This window comes from Arachis ipaensis, chromosome B08 (genome assembly GCF_000816755.2).
Source record: "Arachis ipaensis cultivar K30076 chromosome B08, Araip1.1, whole genome shotgun sequence".
NCBI lineage: Eukaryota > Viridiplantae > Streptophyta > Magnoliopsida > Fabales > Fabaceae > Arachis > Arachis ipaensis.
The window spans coordinates 56,706,890-56,720,252 of NC_029792.2; the positions used below are offsets into that span (position 1 = coordinate 56,706,890).

The window sequence follows — 13,363 nt, forward strand, 5'->3', positions numbered from 1 at the left end:
CCTAAGTGAAAAACAATAAATATCCCTTAATTTGGATCTTTGATTAGGTTAGGCTAGTGAAAGTGTTCAGTATTTAATTTTGGGAGAGTTGGAAACATTGGGTAGAGATAAAAGTATCACTACAAGAAAAAAGGTCTATGGCCACGCTTTTTTTTTTGCTACGCTTTAAAAGCATAGCTAAAAGTGGTCTATGGCCACGCTTTTATGAGGGTGGCGATAAAATAAAGATTTTGCCACGTTTTTTTGCTACGCTTCAAAAGCGTGGCGAAAGGTGTCAATGGCCACGCTTTTCTGAGAGTGGCAATTGATGCGAGATTTGGCTACGCTTTTATTTGCCACACTTAAAAAGCGTAGTCATAGAGAGAAACCGCCACGCTTTTAAAGCGTAGCAACAGAGTTTTGTTATTGCGGCGTTCGAAAAGCGTAGCCGTTTCCTAGAAGCCTTTTGGCACGCTTTAAAAGCGTGGCCAAAAGGTTCCCTCGGAAAAAAAAAGGTGGGAATAAATTAAAAAGCCCCTTCTTCGTTTAAAGACTCAGTTCACTTAGAGAAAGAGGTTCATTGTGCGCTGCCCTAACCCCTTCTTGTTCGTGCTCTGCCCTAACTCCTCCATCAAAAGCCCCAACGCGACGAGACACGCACTGCCCTAACTCCTCCTTCTTCATTGTGCCTCGCCCTCACTCGCCGTGGATGCTCCCTTTTGCCGCTGCTCCCTTACGTCGCTGCAAAACCCTAACCCCCTAACCCCTTCCGCGCCGCTCCCTTCCTGCTTCTTGCTTCTTTGTAAGTCCACTTCTTTTATTTCTTTCCTATTTCACCTTACCCCCCCTCACTCCCCCCCCCCCCTTTCTGTTCATTTATTTTTTACTTTTAATTACCTGATTCGTTGAAATCAGGATGTATTGAAGGCAATCTCGTTGAAGCAGAAGTGGGATTTGAACGATTTGCGGGTTCTTAATTCGGAATCTATTGGGAACAGGTTCAGGTTCGAAACATTTCAGAACTTCGAGTTAAGAATTGGGTTTGGGAAAAAGAGCAATTTTTCTGTGAAATTCCCTTAGCCACAGGCGCTGCAGAAGCAGAACATGGTCACCGCTGAGGCGCCGCATAAGGCACGGAAGCAGAAGCACTTCGTCGCCCTCTCTTCCTCCTCCTAAATCGCGCAATTCCAGTGTCGTTGCGAACCATCACAAGCTCAAAAAAGACAAAGAAGAAAAGAGAAGGTAACTGATTTTTGTTATTTATCCCTTCATTTATTTATCTATTTTTTAGTTTTTGTTCGTGATTTTTTTCCTGAATTGGTTGATAATTTAGTGTGTAATATTGGTGAGAAAATGTGAAATGGAGAGAATTCTATTGGTTGAGACTAGCAATTTCTGATTCGTGCTTGCTAGTTTTAACTTTAATTTATGAAGAATGCACCGCACTGGAAATTGGGTATGTTGAAAATGCGTGATAATTTTAGCAGTTATTCGATGTATTTTAGCTGTTATTCGATGCTTGCTAGGTTTTTGGGGACCTCAAATATAATTTCGAGAGGGTGAGCCTTTGTATTTCTATAGTTAACATGAATATGAAGATATAAATCTGATAGCAGTTCGGAGATTATGTATTTCTATAATTTTCATGGACTTAATTTATGTAAATTTTTTTCTCTTACTCTTAATACTATTTGTTCCTTTGTCAATAATGTTTAATCCCTTCGTCCCTCCGCCTTCGTCCCTGCTGGTAATGTATTCATTATCAGTTCTATTAGTTAAAAAATAATGTTAAATAATATTGTTGAAGTAAAACAGACCTAGAAGAAAGTCACATTGAATAAGATGTTGAGTCAAATGCAAGGTGTTTGGTTTTGGTTTTGGTTGATTGCCCTGTTATGAAATTAAAGCAACATTTCGTGCTATGTATGTTGGTTTTGGTTGACTGCCCTGTTATGAAATTAGTGTAGCGAGTGGTATGTGACTTGAGGGAATAGAGGTCGTTTAAATGTGTATTGCATTTGGAGGCAAGTTGAGAAAAAAAAAAGGACATGGCGTTCCTAGCAGCAGTTTTTATTCTTCCTGCAGGCACTCTTTTCATTCTCTCAGGCCTTATTGTTAACGCAATGCAGGTAATTAATTAAGATCCAATCTGCAAATCGCGTTGTTATATATCCAAATTTGTGTTGACTTTATTTAACTATTGTCTCAGTTGACTTCTTTAACTATAGCTTCATTTGTAAAATATGTATCTAAGCTTCTTCTTTGATGGATTTATGTCATGTTGATTCATATTCTGTTTTGGTGCCTGTCCTTTATCAGATTCAAGAATCTGACGAAGCAAGAAAGAAGTTCTCAAATGCTAAATCTCTTTCTTCCTCCCAATTTTTTGGAGATCAGAACAAAGCTGCAAACGTGGCTGATCAAGCTACTTTGTCAAAGTTTTCAGTATGTATTTTTTTCATTAATGAATTACTCGTAATTTTCTGAATCTACACATTCAGGTAGATAATAATAAGACATGCACATTGAAGACACAATTGTGTTCTAGGGAGCACAGTTTTCTTTTCAATTTCTTTCTGGCCATTGCAAATATAGTTCTCCATTCCGTGTTTGTAGGCATGAAAATCATTAGTCAGATAAAAACAAAGCAGGACAAAAAATAATTTCTCAATAGCCTCTTGCTAAAACTTTCCAGTGTTTTAGTGTTGAAATCCACCGTCCTAGTGGAAATTGAATAAGTTGGAATCCATTTGTTTGTGTTTTATGTTCAATTAGTTAAGCCATTTGCTATCAATACTGAGAAGCAAGCCATAAAGTTAATACATGGAAATGATGGATTTTGACATATAGTACCAGAAACCCTTAATCATGTCATAAAAAGGACAACAATGGCTAACTAAGAGGTCTGAATAGCTTTTATGCTTTATCAAAGCGCATTATTATTTAATATAGTTAAGATGAGGTTTTACTTGTCCCATGGATTATCAAATTCCTAACCTGATATTTTTTAGGAGATATTTACTTTTGCTTTTTGGATTTTGGTACACTAATAATATAAAAGGGTGTAAAACTGTTATCCAATCATATATTAACATTAGCAAATTCAATATCTTATATTATCCCTTCAAAACAGGGGCCTTTAAAAGTTGATGTTTGACAAAGTTTATCGTCTTCTATTTTCAGGGTTCATCTGCCATCTCCAGTGCTGTTCATACCCTCGTTTGTGTTTTTCTTCTACTTCTTATTATTATCCTTTATTCTCCATTGCATTCATAAGGCCTAGTGAATGCAGTTTAGAAAATTTAGCCACCTAATTTGTGGATTCTATTTTAGGAATTGTTATTTATTGTCTTAGATGTGTATTATGTTTCCTTACACCCAGATTTTTGTTTTAGGATGAGGACATTTTCCTTTAGGATGAGGACCTTGGAGTTTAAGAGTTCCACCCAGATAAAAATGTTGAATACCATCTCTGATATCTAAAAATTAGAAAAAATATAGTTTGATGCTCTTAGATTGTTTAATTAAAAACAAAATTGGTGGAGATTACTTCTGTTTTATTTTTTTTTTAAATGGGCACTCCTATAATGTTACAAATCTTAATGATTCTCAATTGAATTTTTAGTTATATATCTATCATTAAAAGTGAAGGGCTGGAGATTTCACAACCAGCACTTGATCCTCAACTTTCTGAAAGGTCTTGCTGTGGAGATTTCACAACCAGCTCTGGAGATTTTTCAGTTACTTACTGTGCTTAGAACTGGGCTTCGACTTCCTTGGTATCCAAATTGAAAGGTCCTGCTGAGAGAAAAAAGCTAGAGGACTTGACAATTGGTCCAGTTCTCACTGTAAGTACATGTCTTTCATTTTCTTAAATTTAAAATTAAAATAAGTGTTGGCAGCTTCATACATTTGTGTATTATTGTCCCTAAGATATGATTTGTGGAGAGAGAACTACTCTTGAGTGCAGTAAGTGAGAAGATATAAACGAATTCTAGAGTTAATTTAAATAAGTTATACATAACTATTCTAGTGTTCATATCCATGCTTTTGATTGATGATTAAAAAGGAGTTTATCTGGTGGGGGTGGGAGCTACGAACAATTTGCTGCTTTCAAGTTAAACACACATTTCCAAGTTTGTGCCCTAGTTGATATAGGTGTGCATTATTTATTTGTTTGACATTATTGGTAATGGTAAACTGCAGACTGTGGAGTCATATATCCAATAGTATATTAGTTGTTTGATAAATAATTACTCGGAGGTTCTTTTTAATTTTCTTACTTTATTTCACTTCTTTTTTTATTTTTTTATTTTTTATGTGCAGTTTACAACTGAATCAATGTTGTAAATAGAGAAAATTAAATAGAAGAAAAGCATAGCTTAACGAAAAGCTTTTGAAGATGAATATACTCACAATCATGTTCTTACATACTTTTGGTTGTTGTGCTTGCAAGAAGGACATACAAAATTGGAGGTTGTGATTTGAGCAGCACTGCTCCTCCTTGTACCAGGTAAAGTTTCGGTAATAAGCAATTCAATTGGCTTTCTCTTTTCTTTCCTAGACTTGACGGAAGATTATCTATTTTCTTCAGGTGGATTGAAATGATGGCTCATGTTTTCTCAAGAGCTGCATGGCATTGCATTTGGTATATGATCCAGGTGGATTTAAATGATGGCTCCTGGATTAGTAATATGTAATTCTAGGATGGTAGCTTGCTTAGAATCTTTGTTAGCTTGGGTACAAGTAGTGTTTTTTTGTTTCAGTAAAAACTATTTGTCTCTTTTGTAACTTCCTATTGATTTTATAATAGCCCTTGCTGTAGCCAAGAATAGTCTTCATCATATGATGGAATTACCTCCTTCCTTATCTAGGTCCAGAATTACAAAGTCTGCAGGGAATATAAACTTATCCACTTTGACCAAAAGGTTTTGAATTACACCTTTAGGAAAAGCAACAGACTTGTCCACTAGCTCTAGTGACATCTGTATGGGCTTTACCTCCTCTATGCATAGCTTTTTGATCAGAGAAGAGGGCATTAGATTGATGCTATCTCCTAAGTTACACATTGCTTTATTGATTCTTATGTTGCCAATGGTACAAGGTAGGAAAAAGATTCCCAGGGTCCTCAAGTTTTGGGGGAAGCCCTTTCTGGATTAATGCACTGCATTCTTCAGTGAGCAATATAGTTTCCTTCTCATGCCAACTTCTCTTTTTATTGATAAGCTCTTTCAAGAACTTTGCATATAGAGGCGTATGCTCTAATGCCTCAGCCAGTGGAATATTAATCTCCAATTTCTTGAAGACTTTAAGGAATTTGGGGAAGTGTTGTTCCTTGGTTTCCTTGTTGAACCTTTGAGGATATGGCAAGAGAGGTGTGAAAGTCTTCTCCACTTGCTTCTGTCCTTGAGATGGTCCTTTTATTGCTTCCTTCCCTTTTTTTAAGTTTTATGGCTGGTTATCCTTCTCTTTGAGCTTCTCTGAAGTTTGCTTGCTTGCTGTCACTTTTTTGTTGCTGGCTTCCTCTCTCTTGGTCAGTTTCTTGTCATTCACCAAGGTTTTTCCACTCCTTAGCTCTTTGCATTCTTCTTTTGGATTTGGAATGGTGTCACTTGGGAGTGAGCTTGTTGGCCTTTCAATCACAACTTGCTTGGAAAGCTGCCCAATCTGCCTTTCTATATTTCTTATGGAAGCTTCATTGTTCTTGTTTGTAAGTTCTTGCTATTTCATCATTTTTTCCATCCATATCTCCAAGTTGGAGATTCTCTGAGAGTCTTGTGGAATTTGTGGTTGGTTGTTAGCTGGTGAGGGTGGATGATAGTTGTTTAGGTTGGTGGTTTGGTTATTAGATGGATAACAATTGGAATTGGGGTAATGGTTTTGGGGTTTTCTATATGGATTTTGGTCATTGTTCTGCTGGTTGTTGTGGTTTGTGTTTCTCTAATTGTTTTGGTTTGAATTTATTTGCCATGGCTGCTAATTTTGATTGTGATTATCTCCCCATCTAAGATTGAGGTGGTTCTTCCATGATGGATTGTAGGTGTCACCATAAACTTCACTTGATCCAGAACCTTGGTTGTGCACATATTGAATTTATTCCTGCTGCTGATCTTCTTGGTTCTCTTTATTCTGCCCCCATGTGGTTGATGGTTGGCTTGTGACATTCATTGATGGAACTTGTAAGCTATCAATCCTCTTTGCCATTTGTTCAAATTGTTGTTGAAATTGCTGTTGCATCATCTTGTTTTGAGCTAGGATTGTGTGCACTCCTTCTAATTCTAGCACTCCTTTCCTTTGTGATGGTTGGCGTTGTCTCTGATGAGCAAAGAAATATTGATTGTTTGCTACCATATCAATGAGGTTTTGAGCCTCATCCACTGTCTTCATCAATTGTATGGCTTCTAATTAAAGTTTCTTGACCAATCAATCCCTGTGGGATTCGACCTCACTCTATTGTGAGTTTTTACTTGACGACAATTCGGTATACTTGCCGAAGGGAAATTTATTGAGAGACAAGTTTCCATGATGGATTGTAGGTGTCACCATAAACTTCACTTGATCCAGAACCTTGGTTGTGCACATATTGAATTTGTTCCTGCTGCTGATCTTCTTGGTTCTCTTTATTCTGCCCCCATGTGGTTGATGGTTGGCTTGTGACATTCATTGATGGAACTTGTAAGCTATCAATCCTCTTTGCCATTTGTTCAAATTGTTGTTGAAATTGCTGTTGCATCATCTTGTTTTGAGCTAGGATTGTGTCCACTCCTTCTAATTCTAGCACTCATTTCCTTTGTGATGGTTGGCGTTGTCTCTGATAAGCAAAGAAATATTGATTGTTTACCACCATATCAATGAGGTTTTGAGCCTTCTCTGCTGTCTTCATCAATTGTAAGGAGCCTCCTACTGAATGATCTAGTGCCTCATGAGCCTTAAGAGTCAAACCTTCATAGAAATTTTGAAGAATGTCCCATTCATTAAATATTTCAGGGGGACATTTTCTAATCAGGGCCTTGTACCTCTCCCATGCCTCATAGAGAGATTCTGCATCCATCTTTGTGAAAGTTTGCACCCCCGTCTTGAGCCTGATGATCCTTTGAGGTGGGTAGAACTTGGCCAAGAATTTATTCACTAGATCTTCCCAGCTAGTGATGCTTCCTTGTGGAAAGGTTTCAAGCCATTGAGCTGCTTTGTCCCTCAATGAGAATGGGAACAGCAGCAATTTATATGTTTCTGGATGTACACCATTAAACTTTACTGTATGCCAAATCCTCAGAAAGGTAGATAAGTGTTGGTTTGGATCCTCCAAAGGGCTTCCTCCATATGAGCAATTATTCTGTACCAATGTGATGAGCTGGGGCTTCAATTCAAAGTTATTTTCATTGACATTTGGGGTAAGGATGCTACTCCCACAATGCCTTGGATTAGCAAATATTTATGAAGCCAATACTATCCTTTGTGGTTGACCATTGTTGTTGGCCATTCCTACTGGTGGATTTGTTGGATTTGTTAAGTGTTCCTTCATTTCATGAAATTCTTCTTCAAAAAGTTCTTCTCCAATAATTCCTTTCCCTCTTGCTTCTCTTCTTATCCTTCGGAGAGTTCTTTCGTCAGCTTCACAGAAAGTAGGGGTCTCCCTCCTTGCCTCTGTCATAAAACCAAAATAACAAGAAATACAAGAGCACTCTGTCGCTTGAGTGCAGTGAGAGTTAGTAGAGACAAAGTCTCAAATAGTTAGTGTGCTGGTTAAAAATAATGGAAATAAACAAAAATAAAGAAAAAGTGCTTAATCTAGACCACCATCTTACTTAATCATTGTCAATCTAATCAATCCCTGGGAACGGCACAAAAAATTTGATGTGTGGAAAACGATCCAACACAAAACTCACTGGCAAGTGTACCGGGTCGCATCAAGTAATAATAACTCACATGAGTGAGGTCGATCCCACATGGATTGAAGGATTGAGCAATTTTAGTTAGGTGGTTGATTTAGTCAAGCAAACACGTTTTGATTTGAGTGATTTGTATTCAACAGAAGCTAAATTGCATGAAATTTAAAGGGAGAGGGAGAATTGACAGTAAATTAAAGGGGAGAAGAAGTAAAGGAGCTGAATCTTAAAGTGCAAGTAATGTAAATGACAGAAGCTTAGATTGCAAGAAATGTAAATAGATAAAGCTTAGAGTGCAAGAAATGTAAATTGCTTGAATAGTAAAGGGCTTTGGGAGCTGGGATCTCAGAAATTAAACAAGAGAATGTAAATAGCAATCAAGAGAAGTAAAAGATGAATTGAAATGCAGCAGATCTCAAACAGAAAAGAAAAATTACTTGAAGAAGCAATATAGAAAGTGAATTAAACTCAATTGTAAAATCTAAAAGAGAAGTTTAAGATCTCACGAGCTGAATGAGACCAGAAAACAAGTCTAGATCTCAATTCCTTCCTTGATCCAACAGATAATAATTGCAGAAGAAATAGAGATGAAAGCAGTAAAGAAAACTTAGATCCAAATCACAATTCCTCTAAATTATGCAGAAAGTAAACAAAGAGAGATCTCAGATCAAGAATGAAATAGAATTCCTTCAATTCTCAATCCAAGATTCAAAATAAAGAGTGAAGAGTGTAGAAGTAAGAACAGAGAGGAATAGAATTCAATTCTCAATCCCAATTCCCAAACCCAAAGCTAAAATCTAAAATGAGCTCAAAAATGAAAAATGAAAAGTAAAAGTATCAAAAAGGTAAAAGAAAAAGTGTTCTCTCTAAATCAAACTAACTTCTATTTATACACTTCCTATTTTTGAATTTCAGCATTTGGAGTGGGCCTTTCAATTTGGTGAAAAATTAAATTTAAATAGAATTTTAATTGAATTTAAAGCATGGGTGCTGCTTCCAGTAGAGTGCTCGGTTGAAAAAGAGAGTGCAGCACTCCCTTGGCTCAATTGTTGCGTGACAAGCTCCTTGGGTAGTCTTCATAGCGCTCGGTTAAGTAAAGGAGCGCAGCACTCCATGCTTGTTGAATGAGCCCCCAATTCGAACCATGGGTGATGCAATTTGCTCACCAAATTTCATTATAGAGTAGCGCTTCAAGCTTGGATGCACAAGGTCCCTTGTTCGAATCCTGGTGAAGCCCATGTGGAGCAATTTTTCTTGGTGAAACAATGGAATGTAGCGCTTCTCTTGTCCCTTAGGTGCAAGGTTCGAACCTTGAGGCCTCCAATCCTTAGTTTTTCACTTTGTTTTTCTTTGGGGAGGAGCCCAAAAAGGTTAACTGAGTTAACCGAGCGCTATGCTTTTTGCCTTGTTTCCTTAGTTCCTTGTAGCGCTCGGTTTAGTGAGAGAGTGCAGCATTCCTTGTCCTTTGCTTTCTTGGATTTGAGTAGCGCTCGAGTAGAGAGTGCTGTGCTCACTGAGAGAGCGCTGCTCCTTGGTATCTTGATGCGCCATGCTTTTCTTCATCCTTAGGCCACGCTTTCCTTGTTTCTTTCTTTTCTTCACCTACAAGTAATCAAAACAACCAATCAAAGTATCACCAAATTCACAAGGTTTATAAATCATTCAAAAACCAATTAATTTTAGCTTAAACCTCATGATTTAATGTCGAATAAAGGATGGTTGATTGATTCAACAAAACCATACAATTCCACTCCAAATCACTTACTTATAATATAAGAAAGTTCATAAAACCTAATGAAACAAGTGAAAAATGCTTGAAAAGCTAGCATAAGATGACTTGTCATCACAACACCAAACTTAAACCTTGCTTGTCCCCAAGCAAGCACTAAACATAAGAGAAAATGAAATGAAACAGAGAAGTATGCATGTCCTTATTTAGCAGATAATTGAATTTGGTTCATGGGGTTTTATGCAGACAATGGTAGCTCATTTATTACTTGCTGACAGATAAGAAATGTTTCTTCAAAGGTGCATTAGACTTGCTGCTATACATCCTTAGCTTAGCCCAAACACTCACCAAGTGGGCCCCGAAAGTGGATTTTTACACTACAAGCCTATCATATTTCTGTAATCCTCAGTTATTAGATTAGTATTTATAGGAGAAGATCATCCATGTTTAGGATCTCTCTCCAGCATATCATATTTTTGAACACTATTATATACAGTATGAGCCACTAAACCTCCTAGGTTAAGGTTAGGAGCTCTGCTGAGTTTTATGGATTAATAAAAGTACTACTGTTCTATTTCAATTCATGTTTGATTCTCTCCTAAGATGTATCTTCATTCTTCAACCTTATGAATGAGTTTAACCATCAAATGTTAGCTCGATTCTACATGGGTTCGGCTCGCGTCTTTCATCAGATATCAATGAACCACTAGCTTGATTATACATCTCTTAAACGATTAATCCACAACTTCATTGGGGACTTCACGAGACATCAGTTCAGCCGAGGTATAGGGAGATTAGGGTCTTTGTGGTAAAGGCTAGAATCAAGGCACAACATTCTCTGATTCGGAAGTTTTGACTTTGTCTGTGGCCTTTTGAGTAGGATCACCAAGGGAATAAAGTGCAGGAGTTTCACCCCCAGTCAGACTTGATGCGCACTAAACCTGGTGTTCAGCTTAGAGGAAGATTGGCAGCCGCTCAAACTAGAATTGATCACATACAGCCTGCTATAGAAGAAATCATTCACAGTTGGATTAGATAGTAAGAAAGTGTTGATCCAGAAGAACAAGGCATCTCTGAAGCCTTAACCATCTTCTTATCATTGGATTCACAACCATTGAGTAACGTTATCTTTATTTTAGTTTCATGCACCTAAACAATTAAACAACTTTTCTATCCGCTGACTAAGATTTACAAGATAACCACTGTTTGATCCAAGCCAAAAATCCTCGTGGGATCGACCCTGACTCACCTCATGTATTACTTGGACGACTCAGTGCACTTGCTGGTTCAGTTGTACGGAGTGTGGGAATCCGTGCACCAGACGCTTACTGAGGTGCCTCTTGACTTGCATCTGAAAAATAACAATATGGTATGGGATGAGAACCAGAAGTTTTCAGTATGGTAGTGGTGCCACATACATAAGATATAAGGTTACAGGAAAGTCAAGGCAATCCTAGAACTCCGACACTCAGATTATAAAACTTAAAGATTTAAAACGGAAAACCATAAATAGGGTGGCCTTCTAAGGTTCTTAAACTTAACCCAAACCATACTAAAACCTTCAAATCGTCCGACTTTCCTCCAATTCTCCAACCTTGATGCACAGACAAGCAAAATAGACAAGTCAAACCCATACAGAAAGCATATATAACAAATAGGCAATTAGCAATTAACATGAATAAACAATTAAGCAAGCTAAGAAAATGCACACTCAAATAAAACATACAATCCAGCCACTCAACTCAATAACACTAACAACAAGTACTCATATGTTCACTAATCAAATCAATCACCGACTTCAATCCAAGCTTACCCTATGGTCATCTAGCCTAAGTTTTCACAAGACATTATATATTAAATACGAGAAACCAAAACCATACCTTGGCCGATTTCCTCGTATAACCCAAGAACACATCGAGCGTTCACTGCAGCACAACTTTATCAACCTCTACCCCCTACCAATGAACCTAGCTTCCAAAATTGATCTCAAGCTTCCATTTCCTTAAATTGGTTCCAACCCACAACCAATTTTAATCTAACATTATAATTACCACTATAATCAACATTGAGCTCATTAACTTAACATCACAAAAAGAGAATGAAGAAGCTTACTATTCCGAGGGTTACCTGAAACTGAAGGTTGATCTCGGATGAGATATGTTATTGTGGCCGGAGCAGTCGTTTCCGACTTGTTGCATCTGGTGATGCTGCTGATCCTTGATCATCGGAGGGTGGTGGTACCTGCAAGAGACTCCGATGCATAAGTTAGCACGTGCTTTATGCAGGTTTTTGTGTAGAATCAGAGTATGATTTTATACCTGGGTGCTCTAGTGTATTTATAGTAGTGTGGGGTGTCCTTTAAGATAAGTTAGTTATTTTATCTTTTCTTTTAGGGGAACCGCCTTATCTTTCTAGGATTTACCGCCTTTAGAATGGGATGCTTTCCTTCATTTGGGCCTACTTGGGCCTCTATGGCGATTTGGCCGAATTCTTTGAGGAGAGATCGGGGGCGACCCAACCTGAAGAGGTCGGTCACTCTTGTCTTCAATCAGCCTGGGTCGCATAGCTCAACCCAGGGTAAGAACAGTGCCCCTGCTCGAGTTCGATCTTTCCCTTGAGGTCTTGTCTTTAGACTTCGACCCCTTTGAGGAAGTCATGATCGAGCATTTTGCCTTTAGTCGATATCCTATATAACTCTTGCTGGGATTCCTTGAATACGAAACATTTTCTTTCTTTTTCTCTTTTTTTTAATTACAGCGTGCGTTGCGCTTATTTGGGAATTCTATTATGGATTTCTGAGCACATTCTCCATAGGGCCCTTTTATCTCTTCCTTCTTCGAGCTCGGATTATGCAAGAAGGGACCGAGAAGAAACTATCAGCAACCACTTAGAATAACAAAACTAAGTATGTTTGTCGAGAAATGCAAAATTGCATGGATACGATCCTCGTTGTGCGTCGTGATCAATTGGATGGTTTCATCTGGGAAAAGCCATCTTTTTCTCAACAATGTCTTTGTCATTGAGGGTTTAAAAGCTCATTAATTTCCCTTTGCGATTTCCCCTTTTTCCTCTTTTGCATTTCATTTTGAAATTTAAAGAAACATTTTTAGTTTCTTCTTTCCTTTCTCTTCGCTCTTTGCTTTGTTATTTGCTTGAAGTGCTTCGTTCATCATGTTTTCTCTGTTTCCCATTTGTTTTGCTCGGAAGCAATTTTTGGTGTGGATTTTATCATTTGCTTCTTCCCTCGCGCTTGTTTCCTCTTCTTACACAAGTTGGTATTTTCCTTCCTTTTTGATAGCTGTCTTCATGTATGTTTTCACTGTTGTATGTTTGATTTTTATTTCATTTGCCTTGAGAAGCTTGATTCTTTCTTGTAAGAGATTGTCTCTTTGTTCCTGGTTGATGTTGCGATTTTCTTTACTGCTCCTGTTTGGGAAAGATGTGTGCCATTTAAGTTTCTTGGTGGTTATTGCTTTCGTAAAGCCTTTTGCTTTTGTTTGCTGTTTGTACAAAATAACGCTGGCACTTAGGTTGAATTCCTTGCATATTTCAAGGGGGTTACTGGTGGTTAGGGCTTCTAATTTTTGCATCGCTTTTCCCTTTTCTTTGCTATGTTGTTGCCTCCAAAGGGTGCCCCTGTGTTATTGCTAGGGGTGCCCTTTTTGTTGCCTACCTCTGTTTGTTGGTTGTTGCTTCTCTTTTTTGATTTTGTCCGAGTTGTTTAGTAGTGACCCCTGTTATCTTCCTTTGCTGTAGGTATAATTTTGTT

At 37.8% G+C, this 13,363-nt stretch overlaps 1 protein-coding gene and 1 long non-coding RNA gene across 2 annotated transcripts; both read left to right on the plus strand.

Moving 5' to 3' along the window:
• LOC107611048 (probable ADP-ribosylation factor GTPase-activating protein AGD8) lies at window positions 1,874-3,255 on the plus strand. Its single transcript, XM_016313015.2, has 3 exons — window positions 1,874-2,108; window positions 2,299-2,424; window positions 3,163-3,255. Exons 1-3 carry the CDS (start codon window positions 2,028-2,030, stop codon window positions 3,253-3,255), a joined length of 300 nt encoding a protein of 99 aa, XP_016168501.1. The 5' UTR covers window positions 1,874-2,027.
• On the plus strand, window positions 3,598-4,701 carry LOC110265523. Its single transcript, XR_002351668.1, has 3 exons — window positions 3,598-3,827; window positions 4,306-4,492; window positions 4,574-4,701. It is a non-coding gene; the product is annotated as an uncharacterized LOC110265523 (long non-coding RNA).